The 23935-nt window shown below is 44.5% G+C and overlaps 1 protein-coding gene across 1 annotated transcript in view; it reads left to right on the top strand.

Annotated features, from left to right (window-relative positions):
* PLPP3 (phospholipid phosphatase 3) overlaps positions 1 to 22652 on the top strand; it is a 68250-nt gene extending 45598 nt beyond the window's left edge. Inside the window, exons 3-6 of the mRNA XM_005284771.5 lie at positions 496 to 776; positions 1702 to 1759; positions 14359 to 14535; positions 22468 to 22652. Coding sequence (XP_005284828.2) covers positions 496 to 776; positions 1702 to 1759; positions 14359 to 14535; positions 22468 to 22593 — 642 coding nt within the window. The 3' untranslated portion in view covers positions 22594 to 22652. The remainder of the gene's footprint in view (positions 1 to 495; positions 777 to 1701; positions 1760 to 14358; positions 14536 to 22467) is intronic.
* The last annotated feature ends 1283 nt before the right edge of the window (positions 22653 to 23935 follow it).

Here is a 23935-nt window from a genome sequence, read left to right as displayed (position 1 = left end):
CTGCAGGCTAACAGAGGGGGGAAAGAGAGAGACTGGTAAGTGCCATTTTAGGGGTGCTCCAGCCAATAAACAAAAGCATTTTATTTTTAACCCCGTGTTGCATTCTGAGGTAGAATCGTGAGTCTGAGATATTATGGCATCTAATAGCTTTCAGATGGGCAAGTTGTTCTTGGAATTCCATCAATATTTATTTAACTTGAGTCTGCTTCTAAGACAGGATTTGCGGATAAATATGTATCGTTCAGAAACATGCTCGCCTTCTGTCTGAAACAAAAATTCTCTCACTAAGAAGTGTTAATATGCATCTGGCCTTAAGCCTACAGTAATTAATGGGGCTCTGAAAGACTTGAATGCAGGACCCTGTAGTTTATTTCTTAACAAATGCTCATTTATTCTGAGATCTTATTATCTTGTGTGGTTGCACATTTACCTCATATGACCTCTTAATGCAAAATGTGTTTTTTATTTATATATTTTTTTTAATTCCTCCCTCAGATCATAACAGGGGAGTTCTACCGGATTCACTACTTAAAGGAGAAGTCTCGGTCCTTCATCCAGAACCCATATGTGGCGGCTCTCTACAAACAAGTGGGCTGTTTTGCCTTTGGCTGTGCCATCAGCCAGTCCTTCACAGACATTGCCAAAGTGTCCGTCGGACGCTTGCGACCTCATTTCCTGGACGTTTGTAATCCAGACTTTTCAGTAATCGACTGCTCTAAAGGCTACATTCAAAACTACACCTGTAGGGGAAATGACAGCAGAGTCCAGGAAGCCAGGTGAGAGGCATTTCCTTGACAATATAGGAGGGAAAACTGTTGTTTCTGCCAAAATGGTGTCCCACAAAATACTCCTCAGGTCCCTTCTGCCAGCAATGGATCATTTGAAAACTTCCTTCTCTGGAAAGACTGTCATGGAGCTACTACTATTGACTGGCAATTTCCCTAAGGAGTTATTGAACTCTGCTGAATAATTCCTCTCCTTCCTTCTATTAACTCCCACACCATTGTTTTATGAATGCTTGCTCAATGTGGGAATTTACCATAAGAGCTGACATCACAGTTAAGTGGTTTTGATCTACACGGCAAAGCAGCCCTTCCTTTGTGTAAAGACAGCAAACAGTGCCAGGAACTCTTTTTCAAAGTCTTTTTTGTGTCGTGTTCATTGGATATTTAATTTTGATTTTGGGGGCGGAGGGGGTGTGTGAACTTTACAAGTTATACTTAATGTACCTGGATTGGTGTTTACCTTTATTTCTCTAGAAATTCCCAGATATTTGGGGCTAGTTTGTAAGTTATCAGTCTGCTGAGTATATAACAGTTCATAGCCGTGCTGCCCCAAAAGCAGTCCAGGAAGGGAACTGCAATCCCATGATTCTCCACCTATTGATGCATAGAGGAAATAATTTGCTACTGGTCTTCTTGTCATGTCGCCATGCTCAGCTGCATTGGCTGGAGTGTCAGGATGGGGGTGGAGCCAATGCTCAATACATACCCTGCTCATCCACTCACTCTCTACCCTGCTGGGTATGGGGGGAGCAGCAGCCCCAGAGAAGTTGCTTCCCCATCCACGATGCCAGGTAGCCCATACTGAAAAAATAAGGGTGTACCTTACATCTCTTAATTCCCCTGTTGTAAGATTATTCATAGGCAGGTTCAATCTAATATTTCAATGGCTGGTTCAGACATGTTCTCTGTTTTACAGGAAATCCTTCTTCTCTGGTCACGCCTCCTTCTCGCTCTATACCATGCTTTATTTGGTGGTGAGTACCCTTAATTTTTTGAGAGCCAAACCTGTTTCCACACCGCAGCATCCCCACATGGGATGCTCACCCCCACTTGTAGCAATTTGGCAGCTGATTACATTGCTCTGACTACATCAGAAGACTGCAGGGACTGAATAAACAACTGCCATTAAAAACTCAAAAATACTTGAACTTTTTAGCATTGTTTGGTCTTGTGATTCCTGAAATTTCTGTCCGGTTACACAGACCTTGGCTGCACCAGGACTTTTACCAAGACTCCAGATCAATCCTGCATTCCTTGCTCAAACTCTCACTGAAGTCAACAAGAGTTTGGGGTGAGCCAAACAAGGAAGCTGCATCGCCTAAGATCAATTCACCGGGGCTTTATTTAGGGTTATATTAGGCAGCTTGCACTGGTCTCTGCCCTTGATGAATATATAAGCCTAACTGGCTGCCCCTATAGGTTAAAGTCTGGTTTCCATGTCACATTTGGGGTCAAATCTGAAAGCAAAGCAGGTGAACTGGCCTCCCCCTCACAGCCTGATCCAAAACTGTGGGCTGGTCTGTTTTTCTTTGTCAATGAAAAATGGTTCTGCCCTTCCTCTACTCTGCCCTTGAATAGAGCAGTGTGCCAAGGTGCTTCCTGCCTGTAGCTGCTGGAGGCATGCTTGATAGCACTCATGAAACAACCCAGCACAGGTCAATTATGGGTGGAACTACAGTACACTTTTTTGGAAAGGGGATTTGGACAGTGATTTGTGCAAAAAATAATTAGGAAAAAGGTTTTTGGATACTTTCAAAGATTTGCAGCCCCCATATCTCCTGTAACCTTAGATTGGAAACTGAAGAAACAGCCCTGTACTTACGAAAACATTAAACATGAACTTTTATTTATCCACGAGCTGCACTTCCCCACCTCCTCTTTACTTTGCCATCTGAAAAGATAAATTACCACGGCTCTCTCCTGGTTTTTTACTCCCCTCCCTGAGGCTGGAAGCAGTTTCTGTAATTTAATTACTGGGGTTTTAGACAGTTGGGGGGAGGGGTTCCATTCATTGATTTCCTCATTTTCTTTTTTCTTTTCTTGAAACATTTCAAATTTATTCTGGAAACATTCACGCCATTTCCTCTCAGCGACGTTAAAACAACGTTGTCAGTGAACGGCTGGGGATATGTGATGTGAAAGGAATTGGACATTTCCCACCCCACCCTACCCTCCAAACAAAATTGGGTTGAATGTTGTGTTTGTGTGTGTAAAAGAAAGAGAGACCTGGGGTTGTGGCAACAGTTCTGCACTACAGGTTTCTGAATGACTGTTTTGTTTTACCCATCAACAAAAATCACTACTTCAGTTTTCCATGAAACAGTAACTCCCCCCCGACCCCAGCACGCTGTCAGCGAGTGATCTCTATTTATATACCCTTAAGTGCAGCAGCTTTAATTAAAGTTAACAGGTTAAAAGTTCCTTTGCCGTGTCAGGAGGGGAGGGGAATCATTCATAGTGCCAAAGCCAACGCAGTGATGTTTCACAGAAATCTAAGCCCTTAATGGCTGACTTGCAAAACTTTCCAAACTGAGCTTGGAGCCATTGCTCGCCATGAGTATTAAATAAGGTTCTGGGGGCAGTCAAGTAGGTCATCACTAAGAGGCTTTCAGGCTCGGCTTCAGGAAGCAATGAGGACTGGCGGCTTTAATTAAACAGGTGGCTGGGTCTGTCAGAACAATAAGCGAGACTGGTGCTGTCTTTCTGTGTTTGATCCCGTTGTTTGCTAGATTCTGCCACCACCCTTTCAAGGCCTCTGCTGATCCTGATACCACAAAGGAGTGGCTCGCACTCTTAAATCATAAGGACTCTGTTCTGCTGCTTCCTTTCTTAAAATACATGGGGACAAATCTTGAAGTGCTGACTCAGGCAAATCCCCTCCACCCCCTTCCCGAGATGTGCCTGGTGTCTTCAACAACAGTAAGGGATGCAGGTCAGCATCTCTCAGGATTTTTGCCCAACTGGCTTCAATGGAAGTTGACTAAAGACCTCTGAGTTTCTCTCTCCTATGTTAAAAGCACTGGGCGGGTTGTTTTATTCTCACAAACTTTGCCAGGTTTTTTCTGCAAGGCTAGCAGTTACACAGCATGTTAGAAACAAAACGGCACACTGGCAGTTCAGATATGCAGGATGGGCCTGACCATATAAATGCTCCATGCACTTGGTTCCCTGCAGAGGCCAGAGCCAGGCAGGCCTGGAGATGGTATCTTGCACGAGATGCTGCCACGGGACATTAGGAACAATGCTTTTTTTTTTTTCACCTCTTTGCCCCAGTGCCTGCCATATATTTTTCTCTGAGCTCCACAGTAGGTTACCATGTGGCTTTTAACGGCTGCCCTGTATTTGGGGTAGCGCACAGCTGAATAGTCACGGCCCATGAGCCTTCTGCTAGGCTCCTCCAGAGGGGAAGCATGCTCATCTGAATCTACTGAGAAGTGCATTGTCGGACAGGGCCTCGGTTGCAGCTGTTAGCAGGCAGCAGTGATATATCAGAGAGAGAGAGAGAGATTGTGGCCATGGCACACACCAACAGTAATCAAGCTCTGATTTCTCTTCCCTGTCCCTGCCCTTCCCTTCATCCTCATATGGAAGCACTTCAGCTATCAGCGCTCTGCAGCGTCTGCCTCTCTCCCCCAACCCACTAGAGACTGAAAACAAAACATCGTGGAAACCGGCTTTTGACCGGTACAGCCTATGTCCTCCAAGACTGCAGTCTGGAAGGCACCGACCTCTGCTCCTTAGCTGGGATATAACAAACTGACCCGTGACACTGGATTGGTTCCATTTATCCCTCTGGATGGAGGATTACTGGCCCAGAATTCCCAGAGGTTTTAAGGCTCGAAAGACTGAGCTAGGATTGGTAGTATGCACAGTCAGGCTATCTGTTCAATTGTGCTCATAGAGCTGGGGCAAAAATTACGCTAATGGGTTTGATGGAAATTGGAGGGGGAGAAAAAAGAAACAAACAGAGGCATAGTTGTGTATAGTCTATGTCTGATGTCAGGAAGTCTCCTTGTCCAGTAGTGGCCTCCGCTTTGTCATTCCACTCCTTCCTGCCACTCCGTGCGAGAGTCTTCTCCTTTGTGTTTTCTGACACCAAAAACATAATGAAAATGTACTGCCCCGGCACAAAATCCATTGTACTGAAAGCTGATAATGATATTGTATTAGCAGGTGTTAAAAAACCCTCTCTCCTTCCCAGTTGATTGGGTGAGAGAAGCTTCGTCAGACTGGTTTGAAACACAGATAAATCACGGCAAAGCACTATTTTTGCATGCTTCTAACAGTAAGTTTGATGGACCCAATCAAGGAATCATCTTGATATAAACAAATTGTTTGCTCTCTGATTCCTGAGAAGCTGCTTAGTGAAAGTTGGACTGCTGAGGGCTTGTGTGATGGAGGGCTTGGCAGGGGCCTGTGGAACAGGGAACTGGCTGCATTTTTTCAGGCATCTCCTGCAGATTGGGGGTCATTAGTCACCAGGTCCTTTTTTAAAGACATGCTTGGACAGATGTATGGGGGCTTAGTGAACAATGCAGAACACTCATTCAGCCGTGAATCTCACCCTCAGCAAGTATCTCATTCTTAAATGATCAGCCCCAAGGAACCATTGAGGTGTTGTGTTTATGAGTGGGTGGGTATCTAAAATAATTCACTGATGTGCAAAATCCTCAATAAAAATATCGTTCATGCAAACCTTCCTTTTCAACAGGTCTGTGCCATTCATTGGCCAGCTCTTTGGCCATGAGAGCCTAGATGGAGACCTCAAACTCACTAGGAAATATGTACTTGTGTGGGGAAACACTACCAAAAACTGTCAGACAGCTTTAGAAAATGTGCACATTTTGTGGTGTCCAACTATGGGGTGGATTTAGCATTCCTGCAGGGTGCCTGACCGATAGCCCCAGCCTGTCATTTATCCACAGAAATGATCCAGAGTAGAAATAGCAGTGCAAGATTCCCCCACAGTGCCCAACCCATGTGCTCCAACTTTGACCTGGAGAGTTTAGCCCTGGGGATGAGAAGATGGGACGGTCCTTGGCTTCCCTGGTGATGCTGTCAACTAGTGTAAATTGTAGTGGGTCCCCCCCCACACACTTTTTTTCCCCCCCGGTGAGAACATTTATCCACCAGGAACTGGACTGATAAAATATCCAAACGAGGCCAAGAGTTTTGTTATTATTTGCCCCCATTAGTGAAATAGGAATAAATACTAAGTACCAGAGGGGATTCTATATTCCAAATCCTTGTGGAAGTGTTTCCAGGAAGACATTTAATACACACAAAAAGCGCTTGGGGCTCAATTTGAAACACAGATTCAGGGCTACATTTTGTGTCATTTTCTTGTCATCAGAGACTTGCAATTAACGTCACGTGCTTTATATAACAATTTACAAAAGGAAATGACTCTCTGGTAATCCTGTTTGTACTAATTTTTCTTGCCCTGTTACCAGTTGGCTAAGTAGAACCATAACGCTTATTGTAATTTTTATAGTGCGATGGGTGAAGAGGAGCTATACAATTTGGTTTGGAAATGGCCGAGAAAGTTTGAATGTATTTGTGTGCACACTAAGGGAGTGTCTTTACTAGGGGGGAAAATAGAGGTGTTCTTCACTCAAGATAAAACCCTACTGAAGACAAAGTGGTTTGTAGTTTTCAAGGGAGTTAGCAGGTCAAGTTAAAGCCTCCAGGGAAGCTGGGGGTTTATCTCAACCTGCTAACATGAAAACTACAAACTGCCTGAACTCCAATAGGATTTACTTCCTGGTAGTTAACTTGAGTTAAGAACACACCTTTTTTTCTCCCCCGAGTGAAGACAAGGAGGAAGGTCAGATAAGGCCCATAAGGATGTTGAACTATGAGGATGCAGATGGCCTGTACAATAGGATTTTTCAGCCCATGTGGATCATATTGCTAAGCACAGTGGGGAAGAAGGGGGAAGCCGGTGGATTCTAGGGTGGTCATTAACCTGAAGTAACATCTTTGGACTAGCTACGTTGATGCCCTAACGCCCTGGCTCTGGGCTGAAGGGAGATTTCTATTCCTCAAGCCCTGCAGAAAGCTTTAGCTTTGTGCTGGGAACCAGTTCATTTCTCTGTTCTCTGAAAGCAAGAATAGCAGAGAATTCCCCCCCACCTGTCAGTGAGCATAATTAAGGAGAAACATCAGTTATTAGCCTGCAATTCAATGCCGCCTGGTGACAGAATCTTCCTAATAACCTCGCAATTATCTGAGTTCTTTTGTATTCCAGGGATCCTCATTCCCTCATGAGAACTGAGATGCCAGCAGTTATGCTTTAGATTAACTGACTGATTGCAATCCTTTAGCATTGTTCTTTGCTTGTTGCTTAGTGGGGAGAGCTGGGTCATGGAATACTCTCTCTGGTCCAAGAATGGTGTGAGTTTAGTAGCATGCAGATGCAAGCTCAGGGGGTGAGCTGGAGTCATAGAATCATAGAATATCAGGGTTGGAAGGGACTGCAGGAGGTCCAACCCCCTGCTCAAAGCAGGACCAATCCCCAACTAAATCATCCCAGCCAGGGCTTTGTCAAGCCGGGCCTTAAAAAACTCTAAGGAAGGAGATTCCACCACTTCCCCAGGTAACCCATTCCAGTACTTCACCACCCTCCTAGTGAATAAGTTTTTCCTAATATCCAACCTAAACCTCCCCCACTGCAACTTGAGACCATTACTCCTTGTTCTGTCATCTGCTACCACTGAGAACAGTCTAGATCCATCCTCTTTGGAATCCCCTTTCAGGTAGTTGAAAGCAGCTATCAAATCCCGCCTCATTCTTCTCTTCTGCAGACTAAATAATCCCAGTTCCCTCAGCCTCTCCTCATAAGTCATGTGCTCCAGACCCCTAATCATTTTTGTTGCCCTCCGCTGGACTCTTTCCAATTTTTCCACATCCTTTTTTAGTGTGGGACCCCAAACTGGACACAGTGCTCCAGAGGAGGCCTCACCAATGCCAAATAGAGGGGAATGATCACGTCCCTCTATCTGCTGGCAATGCCCCTACTTATACAGCCCAAAATGCCATTAGCCTTCTTGGCAACAAGGGAACACTGTTGACTCATATCCAGCTTCTCGTCCACTGTGACCCCTAGGTCCTTTTCTGCAGAACTGCTGCCTAGCCATTCGGTCCCCAGTCTGTAGCAGTGCATGGGATTCTTCCGTCCTAAGTGCAGGACTCTGCACTTGTCCTTGTTGAACCTCATCGGATTTCTTTTGGCCCAATCCTCTAATTTGTCTAGGTCCCTTTGTATCCTATCCCTACCCTCCAGTGTATCTACCAGTTTAGTGTCATCTGCAAACTTGATGAGGGTGCAATCCATGCCATCCTCCAGATCATTAATGAAGATATTGAACAAAACCAGCCCCAGGACTGACCCTTGGGGCACCCTGCTTGATACCAGCTGCCAGCTAGACATGGAGCCATTGATCACTACTTGTTGAGCCCGACGATCTAGCCAGCTTTCTATCCACCTTATAGTCCATTTAGCCAGCCGATCCTTCTTTAACTTGCTGGCAAGAGTCATTTAAGAAAAACAAGTGCTTGGTTCAAGTCCTACTTAGCTGATAATTTGGGGGTTTTGATGGGATCAGGGCCAAAATGTGACCCCTAGGTAACCATGTGCAATTAAATTTCAGATTACACAGTTGACAAAAGGAAGAAAATGCAAATGTGCTTTTGCTCCTATGTGCTTGTGCTTGCAAATGTGCTTGTGCTCCTAATCCTGCAATTCACAATCAGTTAGCTAACTGCATCCAGGCAGGCTAGTGGACTTTGCCAGGGATTAATTTGGCTTAGAGAGTTTTGCCCATATAAGAATTCCAGGATTTGTGCCCTCTTCAAAAGACGGGGGTGTGGGTGGGTTGGGGTGGGAGGAGGGAGAGGTTTACATGGAAGATAACTTCAGGTCAAGTGTAAAGAGTCCAGTCAGGGAAACACGATAAGGCCCTGCCAATGCTCGGAGCGAAATCTTAGGAAAGAAAATGACAAATTTCCTAGAGCTGGCTGAATGCAGCCATGTGATATGGATGGGGTGAGAGGGGAGTTCTGTTTGACAGCCCAAGGACGGCGCAACCCATTAGGCGACCTAGGCGGTCACCTAGGGCGCTACAATTTGGAGGGCGGCGACCGTAGCGGTATTTCGGCGGCGGGACCTTCTGCCGCCTTTGTGGGGGGCAGCATTTCGGGGCGGGACCTTCCGCCGCCTAGGGCGGCAGAAAAGCTGGCGGCGCTCCTGTGACAGCCAAGTTACTTGCTCAGCGCCTTCCTCAGTAAACGACTCCAAAGTATAAAGATTAAGTGTATATATTCTTCTCTTCCTGCCTGCTCCTGACTTGTAATCCTGCAGGTGGACACAAACTGTTCTCTTGTTCTGTTTGCGTAGGCTCACTTGCTGACCACAGTCTGCTCTCCCTGACATCAGTGGAAGTTCCCTGGCAGGAGGAAAGCTATGTATTGCTCCTAAAGCCATCTGTTCTGTGGTAACTTCTCCTCTGCCAGCACTTCTAACAATGGATAGGCTCTCTAAATAGCTACTACTACATACAGGGCCGGCTCCAGGATTTTTGCTGCCCCAAGCAGCCAAAAAAAAAAGCCGCGATTGCGATCTGCGGCGGCAATTCGGCGGGAGGTCCTTCGCTCTGAGCGGGAGTCAGGTACCGTCCGCCGAATTGCCGCCGAATACCTGGACGTGCCGCCCCTCTCTGGAGCGGCCGCCCCAAGCACCTGCTTGCCAAGCTGGTGCCTGGAGCCGGCCGTGACTACATATTATTGCAGGTCACTTCATCCTTCCTTCCCTCTTGCGTTTTGACAGGCCTGCTCCTTTTAATCATTATATGTTACTTTCTTGTAATGCTACACAGTGGGCTGCAGTGGGAGTAACATATTTTACATTATTATCTTACCCCCATCCAGGCTCACCCATAAACTTCTCCTACATGGCAGCATTTACACATTTAGCAGAAGCCACTTGCAAATTCTTTACAGTGTGCTCTGAAAAAGATTAGCAGAGAAGCTGCTGGGGGTTTCCTGCCTTACATTATACTACTGATTTTTCTGTGCCAGGACATTCTGATGCTTTCTGTTTTTCCCTTAGCTTTCTGATTTGCTTTTCTTTTCTTCCCCTATGATATGTATTTCACACACACCCACACCAAGGGCTACAGTTTCAATATAGCCTCAGTTCAGCCTCCTAAATTCATGCCTGGAAATGTTATGTTTTAGGTACAATCTTCTATGTATTTATCCTCACTACCACCTGTGAGGTAGGGAAGTGCAATTATCCCCATTTCACATAGGCAGAACTGAGGCACGGAGAGGCTAAGTGACTTGCCCATGGTCACACAGGATGTCTGTGGCAGAGCAAATAATTAAATCAGGGTCCCCCAAGTCCCAGGCTAGTGCTCTGATTTTTGGACTGTCCTCCCTATTGTACGTGCATGATTTTTGAATTTCCAAAATCAGAACATAAGACTGGCCATACTGGTCCAATCTAGCCCAATATCCTGTCTTCTGATAGTGGCCAATGCCAGGTGCCTCACAGGGAATGAACAGAACAGGCAATCATCAAGTGATCCATCACCTGTCCTCTACTCCCAGTTTTTGGCAAACAGAGTCTAGGGACATTCAGATCATGGGGTTGCATCATTGATCATCCTGGCTAATAGCCATTGATGGGCCTATTGTCTATGAACCTATCTAGTTCTTTTTTGAACCCTGTTATATTTTTGGCCTTCACAACATCACCCAGGAACGAGTTCCACAGATTGACTGTGTGTTGTGTGTTGACGTGCATGCAATTTGGGCAGCTAGAGGTCTTTAATTACCTAATACCAGGCATGCATTGCTTTTGTCCCATATTTACAGAAGGACATGTGCCAGCCTGAACTGTGTGCATACAATGCCTGATGTGTGGCACAATTAAGACATTCGTTTTTGAAAAGGTGGGCACACAAACAGCTGGACGGGCACATTTTGAAGCCATTTTTTCTCATTTTACCCCCAAATGTCTTGAGTTTGTCACTGTTGAGCTTATGTTCTATTTAAATTCAATGCTCATTTTTAATTGGTCATTTTTTAAATTAAATTCTTGCTTTCTCTACTCTGATTGAATTCTTGAGTCAAAGCCTTTGGGCTGCATTGAGGAGAGGACAGGGAAGTAATTCAAATCAGTATACAGAAGGGGATAGATGCATTACTGTTGCATAATATCAAACATTTGAAACCTCTTTCTTAAGGAATTGGAATGAACTCAGCATGAAGCTTTATGCATGACATTAGCTCTTGAGTTCTTCTAGCAAAGCTGAGGGGCACTGTGTGTAAAGTGTAATGCTGTATACAGGGTCCATGCTTGTATCTGAATGAGGCAGAGGCTGCAAACTTGCATCTGAACATCAGTGGCAATGCAAATTTAGCTGACAACCCTCAGCTGCTTTAAAAACCACCACCCTTGCTCCCAAAATGTAGACTTTTAAAGGGACAGCACTGTCTCTGTATAACAACATCAAGAAAGTGCATTTGAATGATAACGGCGCAGATTGTGAGCCCCTTAAATCCTGTTCCACAGTATCTTATCTCCACAATTAGTTCCCACTGATTGATTTCTTAAGGAGTAAAGGACTACTCAATATGACCAAGGGTATCAGAATTTGGCCCAGAATGAGCACATAGATATTTGAAAACCATTCAGAAGCCAGTTCTCTGTTAATGAAACACATGGAACGTGCTGGTTCTGTGAATAAAGAAGTGCCCACTGTTAAATCGTTTTAAATGGCTATGTAGTGTTGCACTGTGCTATTAAACAGCTTCTGTCTTCCACTTCAGAGATGACTGCATTTTAGCAGTATCTGAAGTGCCTATACTTTGAGCAGCGCTTTTAAATCCTTCTGGATGAAAGATGCAGTGTGTTTATAAAGCATTTTTCTGATTAACTAATTCTTTCCCTAGCATGTAAATTATTATTAAAAATGCAAGTACAAATGTGTGGGAGTGAATTTATCAGTATAGATGTTGCTGTCTTCCACAGACTCTGTAATGTGCTTTGGCCAACACTGAGGTGCTTTGGTACTGCTCTAGTCAATCCGAATTGGCTGTCAATTTGGATAATTTGAAGCATCTGCTAGATTGGTGCAAATGTTTCTTCAGATCATTTTAACGTTATTCCGCGTACTTTTTCCAAAAGGGGCAAATAAAAGGTTTGTGAAACAGACCCAACCTATTAAACCATTTACTACGGCTTTCCAGGTTTGCCTTTGCACAGCGTTTCTGTGTTTTGGGGGCTGCTATGGAAATATCCCTGGGCTTGATTCTCATTTACACAAAGGCCACGTTACACCATTCTGCCAGCAGAGCGGCTGGCCTAGAAACCTGACTCAATCACCATTTTTTTCCACGTGGCTACTGGCTATATTTTCTATTTCATTGGTAAGGACGGCAGAGCTGTGCAGGGTGTTTAGCTGGGCTACAATTCTAGACATTGGGGGAGGGGATGTATTCTGTCTTGCAAGTGTTAATGAAGAAGCTGCTGCTCCTGTCTCCTCCCTAGCCACCCACACACCCCAGACAGTGCTATGACTTCCTGATCCACATCCGTTCCACATCTCCCCCATCCAGCCCTCCCCACCGCCGTCTCCACTTCCTCCCTCATGCACAGGAAGGGAGCACTTTCTGGGAGGGCTCTGCTCCTCTTGGCTCTGCCTTGGGGGGTGATCGGCCTCAGGCAACTTTGATTTGTGGACAGAAGGTTCCAGTTTTCCTGTCCTCTCTTCCCGTTTGGTTTCCCCAGTTCCCACAGGAACCTGGGAAGTAGGTTGTGCCCACCGTTTGCAACGGAAAAAAGCTCAAGATAACTGTAGGGGGGACAATACCCATTTGACGTCACTTCAACTTCTTCACCTAAGGTCAAGTCCTTTTGTTTCCCCTTGTAAGTAAAAGTAACATTACCACCTTCCCCCCCCACACACACCCCTCTCTATATTTTGAGTAACACAAAGGCACTGCAGAATTCTGTATGCTGAAGGATCAGAGCTTAAGCTGGTAGAGAGTCTTTCCTGATGTGAGTAGCCCCAACATAAGGTCTGCTTGTGTGAGTAGTGAGTGAACCCCACTGTAACACGTCAGTTATTCTGGAGCAGGGCTGGCTCTTTGTAGGTCCATTAATAATGATCCTGTTTGCACAGACTGAAGGAGGTGGATATGTGCATTGTTACCACCAGCTTTTTCTTGGTGAAGAGTTCCTGCCGTTAGATAAGCAGCTTGCCTCCCTCTCAGATTAGCTTTTTATTGGTAAATGTCAAGTTCACGGTATCCACACAAACTGACAAAAAATATTTCCATTGATGATCATAGAAATTGACAGGCAAAGAAAGAAAGTGAGAACTTATCAGCGTTTGCTATAAGGATATTTGCTTTGCATAGTTTGACACGTGCTGTTGGCACTTTGTGTTCTGCACTGCCCTTAAGTAATTATTGTCTGACACCCCCACGCCCAATTTCCCACAGTTGTGAAAATATAAATGGATCATAGAAAAAGACGATTAAATCCCATAATTCTGCATGACTGAATATTTAAATAGATACAATTGGAAAAAATGCTTTAAAATAAACATCGATGTGATCTGCTGAAATTATAAAAATAAAATAAAAATTGAATTCTGCCAAGCCTAATTCTGGGTCTGGCTAAATAGTGTTAATACGAACTCTCATTGCTCTGCTTGGCAAATGTTAGAGAATTGTTGTGTTTATCCTTTACCTTCAGCAGGCTTGTTAATGCAGAATGAACTGGAATTGAAAACGCTCAGTGGTGTGGACTGCTTTCTCGTAGGGTCCGTCTACACCAGGGGTTCTCAAACTGGGGGTTGGGACCCCTCAGCATGAGCTGTCAGCCTCCAACCCAGACCCCACTTTGCCTCCAGCATTTATAATGGTGTTAAATATATAAAATAGTGTTTTGAATTCATAAGGGGGTCGCACTCATAGGCGTGCTGTGTGAAAGGGGTCACCAGTACAAAAGTTTGAGAATCACTGGTCTACACAATGAGTGGCAGCCCGCAGCAGCCAGTCTCCGTGCCCGGCTCCACAGACTCAGGCTCGTGCTACGGTGCTAAAAATAGCTAGGTAGATATTGCAGCTTGGGCTGGAGCTCGGGGTCTAAAGCCTAGGGGTTGGGGCTGGCTCACAGTCCAAGGTCCAGCCGGAGCCCCCAGAAATCCAGCTCCCCCTGCCTCTCACCACTGGATTAGAATCCCACCAGTTCTGCTGCCATGACGACCATCTCAGGCACCCGTCTCAGGGCAGCTTTTGTTATCTGAAGTAATTCATCTCCTTTAAAGAACCCCCTTCCCTTCCACCATAACATATGAAGGACCAAGTTCTGCCCTTTGATACATGCATGAAATTCCTGCTGTATCCAGTGGCAGCCAGATGCGTGCATCGGAGGGCAGAATGACGTTCCTCCGCTCCATTTCTACAGCTAGCCAGAGCATTTGTTCTACGTTGCTGTGCACACTGTGACCAGGGTGTAAAATTAATGCTCCCCTTTGTTTTTCTTTTCTCTCCTTAGTTATATCTGCAGGCCAGATTCACATGGAGAGGAGCCCGTCTGCTACGTCCCCTTCTGCAGTTTACCCTGATCATGATGGCATTTTACACAGGATTGTCCCGTGTGTCTGACCACAAGCATCACCCTACAGATGTGCTGGCGGGATTTGCACAAGGAGCCCTGGTGGCTTACTGCATAGTGAGTGGCATCTCTTACTGTTGCACTAATGACAGGGCAATCCTGGTAACACTGGAGATGCTGATGGGCATAACCTGTGACGGAGGCTATTTACCATGTTAGGAAATCCAGCTACTTCAGGGCAGGTGGGGCTGTTGAGAGTTAACATTTACATGGTGGACTGCAGTGTGGAAGATGCCGTGTAAATCAAAAGCCTCTCTAAAAATCTGTCTTCGCTGGGGGCATGGCTGTTGCACAGAGCAGGTAGGGAGTGCTGTGAGACGGGACTCAATCCTGCCTCAGAGAACGGCTGCAATGCCACCTAGTTACTCCTGTGCAGCAACTGCTCTGAGGCTTAAGAGCAGAGAGCCTCTTTAGCAGGAGGATGGCTGTTAAGCCCCTGTGTCCTCAGCTGTGCACGTTCTCCACCCCTGAGCCCTTGCAAATAAGGGAACGGGCGCGTGGGGCACTTGACAATGCTTTGCAATGAGGACAACTACACGTAGTGTTTCCCCCTACTTCGCGCTAATGAGTAATGACACCAACAATGCACCGGCCAAGGATTTGCAGGATCAAAGTCCATATGTAAAATGTAGAGAGTCTCATCTGATGTTATGTAAAACCCACACCGCATCTTAAGTGAAGCAGTTGAGTTGTGCTCTGCCCTATCAGCATTAGGGTCAGTATGTTCGCTGATTAGCAAGGATTCAATTATTAGTGGCCCTCTCCAATCCAAGCAAATTACCAGTGCAGCTCAGGGAGGCTAACATGCAAACAGTGGTGGCAGTTTTTCCTCAAAGGCTAAACACTCCTTTGTTGATGAAAGCTGTGTTGCTTTTCGAGGCTCTGCAGAGGATCTATACAGAATCAAAGATCCCAGAAGACTGTCTTGGAGGTGGGGAACATATATGTTCCCTTCAGAGTTAAACCAAAACAATTCCCTGCCTGGGAATGTGGATCTTGGGTTTGTTCTTTTGATTGCAGGTTTTTTGTTTTGTTTTTTATGTGGCAAAAAGGTTTATGAGAAAATGGTTTACAAAAGCCATGATTGCTTGTCTGTCACTGCCTGGCTTGTTCTCATGCAATTTACTTTCCAAAGAGTGACCTGATTGCACAGTCCTTTAACTCAAAGTGACACATGTAAACGTTTAATGTAGGCAGAATGGGAGGCGCCGGCTCCGTGTAATGACGTGATTGTTTTCAGTGTAGTTATCTTGTTTAGAAACAAAGGGACTGGGGACTAAAGTAATTATGTGGCTTTAGAAACTCTTAAAACCAAGTTTTCAAAAGGTTACACACTTTTTATTTTGCTTGATCTGAAAGTAAAGTAAACCTCGAGGCAAGGAATAAAGTTCCCTAGAGGTTTATTTGCAGGAGTGGAAAATAGGTTGTTTGTGCATTTTCCACTTATTGATAAAATGCTAAACCTGAGCAACAACAACAACAAAAAGCTGCAATCTAGTTGTTTAAAAAATGATTAACCCCTTTGGGTATGGGAGTTGGGTTTTGCCATTGCCAAGTGCCCATGCACCATTATGGGTTAGTGTCAGTAAATCCTAAATACCAGTGCCAAAGGGTTAATTGGTGGAAGTCTTCCACATAGACCACTACTATGTGTGACTTTCCTTTTTAAATGTGCCTCTTTTATGCATAGCAGGAGCAAAATCATTATGGTTCATATATATCTTTTGTTCAAATGTCACAGTTTTCCTCAAAGCCTTGGAAACCTTTTCATATCCTTAGCAGCCAAGTAAAGAAACAACACACCACTATTGAAAGCTCTTGGGCAACCTTTGGAACAGTGAAGCAGTTTTTCTCAGTTCAGGTGCTTCATTTCACGTCATGTGGCTTTGTCTAGGCCAGTGTTTCCCAAACTTGGGACGCCGCTTGTGTAGGGAAAGCCCCTGGCGGGCCCGGGCCGGTTTGTTTACCTGCCCCGTCCACAGGTCCAGCCGATCGCGGCTCCCACTGGCTGCGGTTCACTGCTGCAGGCTAATGGGGGCTGTGGGAAGCAGCGGCCAGTACGTCCCTCGGCGCGCACCGCTTCCAGCAGTCCCCATTGGCCTGGAGCAGCGAACCGCGGCCAGTGGGAGCTGCGTTCGGCTGGACCTGTGGACGGGGCAGGTGAACAAACCGGCCCGGCCTGCCAGGGTCTTTCCCTACACAAGCGGCATCCCAAGTTTGGGAAACACTGGTCTAGGCATTAACTGTGTATGTAGTCAGACTGTTTTTTTGTGTGTGCATTTCCTAATCCACATAACCTTTTTGTCACTTTTTTAAAGCTTTGTCACAGGTAGGGGGGCGGGAAAGAATATGCACAACAACATGATAAAAGGATGAAACATGAGACTGAGCTAAGTAGTGGCTTCTGAAAGACAATAAGGGTCCAGATGCTAGGGACAGACATTCGTACATTTCCTGTCTAGTGACAAGTTGCAAATCTGGTGGTCTCCTCCCTGACCCTTTAACAGATGGCAAATTGTAGTGGGCCAGGAGGAGGGTGAGAATGTTGCTCCCATAGGCTGACTTTCCTGTGACGAAATAAATCAACATAGGAAGCAGCTGCCTGGTTATTTCACAAACAGGCCTGGTCTTTCCCTTCTAGCTCAGGGCACACCCACTCTACTCACTGCTCTTTTGTATGCCTCCATTCTTAGCCCGGATGTGGAGAGGGCACTGGTCATTCATTGCCCTGTTCCTACTGCCTGGAAAAGATACAAAGGGTTTCCAATGGGATTCAGACCCAAATCCCTGTCGCGTATTTGTCCAGGTGCAAACAACAGCTAAAATGTTCTTAGATTCCTGAACTCACTTGTTTAAAAAATGAGGACCAGGGTTAGTATTTGCCCACTATGGGCCTACATTTCTTTTCTTCTTTTGGGGGAGATGGTTGGAGGCTCCCTTAACAGTAAGGGCCACGGGCTCTAAAAAGCTGCTAGGCTACTGCCACTGTGAAGCCACTCCAGGGTTCCCTGCAGCTGGAATCAGGGCAGTGGTGTAGGAATGAGCAACCGTCTCACCTCCTGCCAAATTAAATTGTCAGCATGTCAGAGGAATGGCTCGCATGAGTAAAGGATCAAGGATCAGGCTTTCTTTAAGTCCTACCTTAGACCTTCTCTTGTAAGCAGTAGGCTTTTGTTTTCCCATTCCATCCTATGCCTAGGTCAGACGCACCCCAATTGATAGCCCTAGATCCTAGCAATTTGCATGCCCCATCTACCACTATGTCCCAGAACAGCTCAGAGATCACAGGGTTGCATCCCTCCCACCACCCTGCAACTTCACAGTCAGCTCTCATTGGCTGGCTGCACGATTTCCCTGCACTCCCACGCCCAGCTCTTCACTTTCTCTTCCTCCCTCTCTTGCCCAACTGCTAACTGCTTGTAGACTAGCAGTCTTCAAAGGCTGGCTGGCTGCCCTCCCCCCGCCCCTTGTCTATGCTAAGATGGGACAAGAAAAGCCCCGATCATTGCATCAAGTGTAGAATTTGTTGTTTGTTAGGTTCACTGTCTGGGCTGGATGCTGTGCACTCCTTCATAAGCCACAGCACAGCTGCAGAGCCATTCCGTAGCCACAGCTGAAACCTTGAGGTTGCTGCAGTGTCCACAGTCCTAATGCATCGCATCGCATCCCCTCCTATGAAGAGGAGTTAGGCCTGGGAGTAGGATGTCCAGATGTCCGGATTTTATAGGGACAGTCCTGATATTTGGGGCTTTGTCTTATATAGGCGCCTATTACTCCCCGCCCCCATCCCGATTTTTCACACTTGCTGTCTGGTCACCCTACCTGGGAGCTCCCAACTCATTTCCTTATGCTCCCCACCAGATCCTAGCCCCACTCTCACTTCCACATCAACCTAATGACCCCTCCCCCCAGGATTCTGCTACACCTTTGCAAAACAGATTTCAGACCAGTTCTGAAAGCTGGAAACTCACTGGAACCAGTGAGGCAGGGGAAAGATTTTCCTTGAAATGAATTGCTAGTTAATATCAACCATTACAAGTTATGTAGTTCTTTGGCTTGCCCTTTCCTGTTGAGCTAATCAGCTCTTCTCATAGAACAATAAACTCCTGCTTGTCAGGGAAACCTTTCTGGAGACGCACACTGAGTAATTTCTCCTTCACTTGGCTAGGGCTCTCTCTCTGTTACATTACTAACTGGTGAAGATGATAAAGCCAGGCTTGACCTTTGATTCACGGGGCATTCAAGGCCTCCGTGCTTAGCCACAGTTTTTTCACTCCCATCCCTACTACATTGTGTCAGAGAGGGGTGACTCAAAATCATTCTGAAGAACAGCCTTCCGCTGTGACTCAAGAACTGAGTCCCAGGCTGTTGATACTAAAAGGCCGTTAAGTGCAGTAGTAATCATGCTGTAATTCTCCGTGGAAGCCAGTTGTGTGTTTCATCTCCAAGAGTGACCAAAGCTAAAAGTTGTAGCAGACGCATTTGTCCTTCCCGGCCTGAAATAACAAACGCAAGACATTTGTGTCAAGCACTTCCAGCTGCTGAAACATTTTTACTTGGTTCCAAAGTGAAATAGGATGAGAATTTCCGAAAATCAAAATAGAAGTATAAGCAGACTAATACATATCACATAGTTTACATGAGTGGAAACATTTAAAGAGACAAGATACCTTTTGGTTTCAACTCTTAAAATCATATTAGTTTGTTTTACTATTGTGTATATGAGAATGGATTTCTTTAATATGATGAAAAGAAATGGGATTATTAAATGGAAATATAAACGACTGACTTAGTTTGTATAGTACAATCCCAGTTCTCTGCTGTCAAATTTTCTTTATGGGTGGAGAGCACCTTCTACAGGAAGTGGAATAAATCCAAGTAAAAACTTTGCACATTTATTAGCTTTTTTTAGTGTTAAACAGTTCAAGCATTAGGAGGATTTAACACACTGTTTTGACCCTAAAAGATCATGTTTCAGGATTCTTGTAAGTGTGTACATAGCCTCAAGCCATGCTAGAGAGAAATACAGTTTAAAGGGGAATTAAAACCACGACCAAGTATTTGAATTAAACCCTCAAAAGCAATGAACTGCAGAGGAAAGGCTAAAAAACAACCAACCATAGGATGATACTCTATCCATAACTGACTCATTTATAAAATAAGGCCACATTCAATATAATCTCCATCTGCCTCTTGCACGGAGCAACCGCCACGTACCTCCTTCCACCAATTGATTTGACATAGATTTCTTGATGTAGAAGTTGGACACCTTTCTGATTGAATCCAGTGGTAGGTGGCAGGCATGTGAGAGAAATCGCAACAGAATTACTCCAAAACAGCTGGTTTATTTTATTTTATTTTTTGAGTACTAACAACCAAAAAAAGAAAAATGTTTTACAGCAATGCATTCTCTCGTTGGGACATTCCGAGCATGACTTTTTTTTGTTTTTAAAAGGACTCCTCCAACCTTCTGTTTTTGTGGGTGCAATTTTACTCCCTCCGTTTACTGTAGCACAAATGCTAGCATTTATTTGTCTAATCAGCAGATATGTGGGCACAGTTATTTAGCTAGACATCTGAATGTCCGCATTTTCACTCAAGGAAAAAATATTTTTTTAAATGTTGGGCCTCTTACGCTTTTCTGCTCCAGACAAATATTTATGGATAAGTAATAAAACTTGAAAAGTGAAGGATTCAGACTCCCAATTTCTCAGTTTTAGAAGTAGCAATAAATAGTCATTTCAGATCAGGCCAATTGTCCATCTAACCTGGTTTCCTGTCTCTGATAGTAGCTTAGAAAAGATGTTGAGGCGGAAAAGGAATACTCCTGCTGAATAGTGCATCTGGACAGCTATATGATGGGGACGGGAGTGAGAGGGAAATGCCTTCCTGTCTTCACCAATAAACCACCCTGAAGCATGCGGTTCAATAACCTTTGTACTTGGACTAGCTAATGTAATTGTGTAGTCTAGTGTTATTCATGTAAGCATGTTATCCCTTTTCCATTTGATTGTGTTAAATCAAGGGCACTTCCAAACACTGCAGTAGGAAGAGATACAAATACATTTATAATTTTAAGGCTGCCATCCTATAAGCGTGATAGGAATGTAGGACTTGCTATACCAGATCAGCTCACTAGTCCATCCAATCCAGTATCCTGTCTCCACCAGATGTTTTAGAAACCCCATAATGGACCATTAAAAATTGTAACCTTTTCCTTAAGGGAACCTTAACCCTACACCTGCCAATGTTTTGCTTATGCTCGGAACTAATAAGCTTCTATGGAAGGTTGTGGAATCCCCATCACTGGAGTTTTTTGAGAACAAGTTGGAGAAACACCTCTCAGGGATGGTCTAGGCATACTTGGTTCTGCCTCAGCAAAGGGGGCTGGACTTGATGACCTCTTGAGGTCCTTCCCAGCCCTGCATTGCTACGATTCTACAAACGTTAAAATACCAAGTATCATTCTCCCTATCACTTTGGCTGAAGTGAAATGTGATGCGTTCTCTACGGACAGCTGTCAAATTTCAGTGTTTCAATAAGTTTCAGCTCAGCTGGCAAATTCTGACTCACAGACTTATCAAAAGTGGGGCAGTGAAGTAGCCTTGGTGCTTGTTGGCATGTGTGTTCACCCGTCACTGAAGTTTGTTTTTGTTTATATCAAACTTCTGGTGCTAAATAGCAAAGATGAGTCCTCTCTGCATTTTGCTGTTTACGGAGAGTTACACTGTCTGACTGTTTTCCCTTCAGGCTTCAGATTTAAGTTTAGTAAGGGAGAAAGTGCAGCAGTCATGCTGGACTGATAAGGGTTAGGCCAAGGCTGCCAAGGAGGAAATGAAGGTTTCCTCCCAGCACTCTGTTTCTGCCTCCCTAAATTGTCAAATGCTGGCCTTTTCACATCCGGCAGCGTGGTTACGTCATTGGGTATGCAGGAATATCTCCTCCTTCCGTTGGACTCTGACTGCTAGACAGTCATCCTGACTAAACTTCAATTTTGTAGTTCATGTGTCATGAGAAAGGGGGAAAGTAGAGTATATCAAGTGGCCCTGATTCATAGATAATTAGGGTTGAAAGGGACCTCAGAAGGTCATCTAGTCCAGCCTGCTGCTCAAAGCAGGACCAATCCCCAAATGGCCCCCTCAAGGATTGAATTTACAACTCTGGGTTTAGCAGGCCAATGCTCAAACCACTGAGCTATCCCTCCCCCTGTTACAAATGGTGTTGTTTGTAGAGTAGTTTTAACTTTAGGGCTTTTAACTGCCCCTCAGATCATTTTAATCAGTAGGGCTATTTGTGTGAGTCAGGCAAGCAGGATTAAAACTTTTTTTGTGGGGGGTGTCTTTGAGCCTAGTATATTGATCGTCATTATTATTATTATTATTTATTTGTATTACTGTAGTGCCTAGGAGGCGTATACCTGAACCAGGACCCTATTGTCCTAGGTGCTGTACAAACAGAACAAAAAGATAGTCCGTGCCCCAAGGAACTCTCTTTATTTCTGGGCTTTCAAGCCTATGCTGTGGAGTTGTGTGTTATCAATCTATTTATAGCAAATAAATGCGATCATTTATTAATGCCCACCACAGTTCATACTGAGCCATTATCATGTAACCTCCCAAAACCCTATGTGGCTTCTAGTCAAGTATTGTACATGCCTATGCCACAGCTAGGGAAACAGCCATACATAGGCTAAGGGCCCAATCTTACAAAATGCTAAGTACTCCCATTGCCCCAGTGGGAGTGGAAGATGCTCAGCAGCTTCTGAGACCAGACCCTGAGTCTAAAGACACACGGTGAGGTGGTTTCAAAGCTGGGATTTGGGCTCAGGAATTCCTAGGTCCCAGTCCTGTAGTCAGTCAGACAAACAAACAAAGAATTCGGTTACAGTAAAATAGAACATGAAAACTCTCTCATTGATAATCTATCAAATAGTGTTTGAGGAAAACTTCTTCAAATATCACTCCATTGATTTTTAAATTCTATTTACAGGTGTTTTATGTGTCAGACCTCTTCAAACCCAAGATGAGGACCTCCCTGCCTCCTCCTCCAATCCGGAAAGATATCCTTTCACCTGTGGACATCATTGAACGGAACAATCACCACAATATGGTGTAGACCTTTGCAACCCTCCTCCCTCCACAATCCTCCCCCCCCCATTTTTTTTTTTTTTTTTTTTTTTTGCAAAAATGACTGCTGACAGCAACTACCTGCTGCTCTCAAATCTCATCAGACAGTAGAATGTAGGGAGAGACTTTCTTGCCCAACTAATAAGGTCTTACTCTCTGGCCTTTTCACTTGCAACATTTGCATGAAATGGGTATTGTTCAACTAAGTCAAAAGCAACAATGAGAAAAACAAACAAACAAACAAACAAACAAACAGTGATGCCGGAATTCTGGATGTGCAATTGGTTGAGTGTTCATGTTGTAGTGAACTCAAATTGTTCATAGCATAATGAACACTAAACGATTATGTAAAGCCGGCCATCTTAGCTTTTACTAGGAAGATTTCCCATGCCTGTAAGAAAAACTCACAACTAAATTATATAGCACTATCTACAAGAAACAGCACTGATTCAAGATTTGGGATTGGTTTCTAAGTGTAACTGCTCTTTTCCTCTCCCCCCTTCTTTTAAACATTGCTTTGTTTGACTCCGTTCCATACTGTGATGTTGATTCAGAAGAAGCTTGCCCGGTCCAAAATGTCAGAAGGGTGCCTGGTCATACTACACAAACTTAAAAAAAACCCAACAATCTAAGGTGGTTCCACAACAAATTGTGCATGAATGAATCCGTTATCCACTTAGAAGCCAAATCTCTTCATTTCCACTGTGTACCTGGTAACATTAGTACTATACGAGGCATCAAGCCTACACAAAATTGACAAATGGCCTAATTTAAAAAAAGGCTCTCTTCACTACTCCTGGCCCTGATAAATTGCAGAAGGATTTTCTGTGCTATCACCGCCGTCTTTGGGAGTTCACGTCATGTCAGTTGTTAGTGGTCAATCTTGTTGAAGATATGTTAGCACTATGAATTTGGGATTGAGTCCCAGGGAACAATGATTCTGCAGTTTTAGGACGGACTGCTGGGTGGAACGTCCTAGCCTGGATTTCAAACAGTTTTGAACATTCCCTCATCTTCTCTGTTTAGGGTCCTGTTTATAAGCCATTCAATAGACATTAGGCCAAATTCTGATCTCAGTTACATCGCTAGTGTATCAAGAGTGTGTAAAAGAGAGCAGAATTTGGCCTACTTCTCCTAGCTTTTTGGCTTTCTGATGGAAGTTAAAGACAAATATTGAAGATCTATCTTAAAACTTTGAAAAAAAGCTAAATTGAAAAGGGATCATGCAAACCACGTGGAATGGCCATTTGCACATCTATATTACACAATCCGTCCTATCATTTCAGCTATAGCAAGCTATGATTTTTATATATAAATATTATATAAATAAT

The sequence above is a fragment of the Chrysemys picta genome, chromosome 8 (assembly GCF_011386835.1).
Source record: "Chrysemys picta bellii isolate R12L10 chromosome 8, ASM1138683v2, whole genome shotgun sequence".
Taxonomy (NCBI): Eukaryota; Metazoa; Chordata; order Testudines; family Emydidae; genus Chrysemys; species Chrysemys picta.
This window is presented reverse-complemented; position numbering and strand designations above follow the sequence as displayed.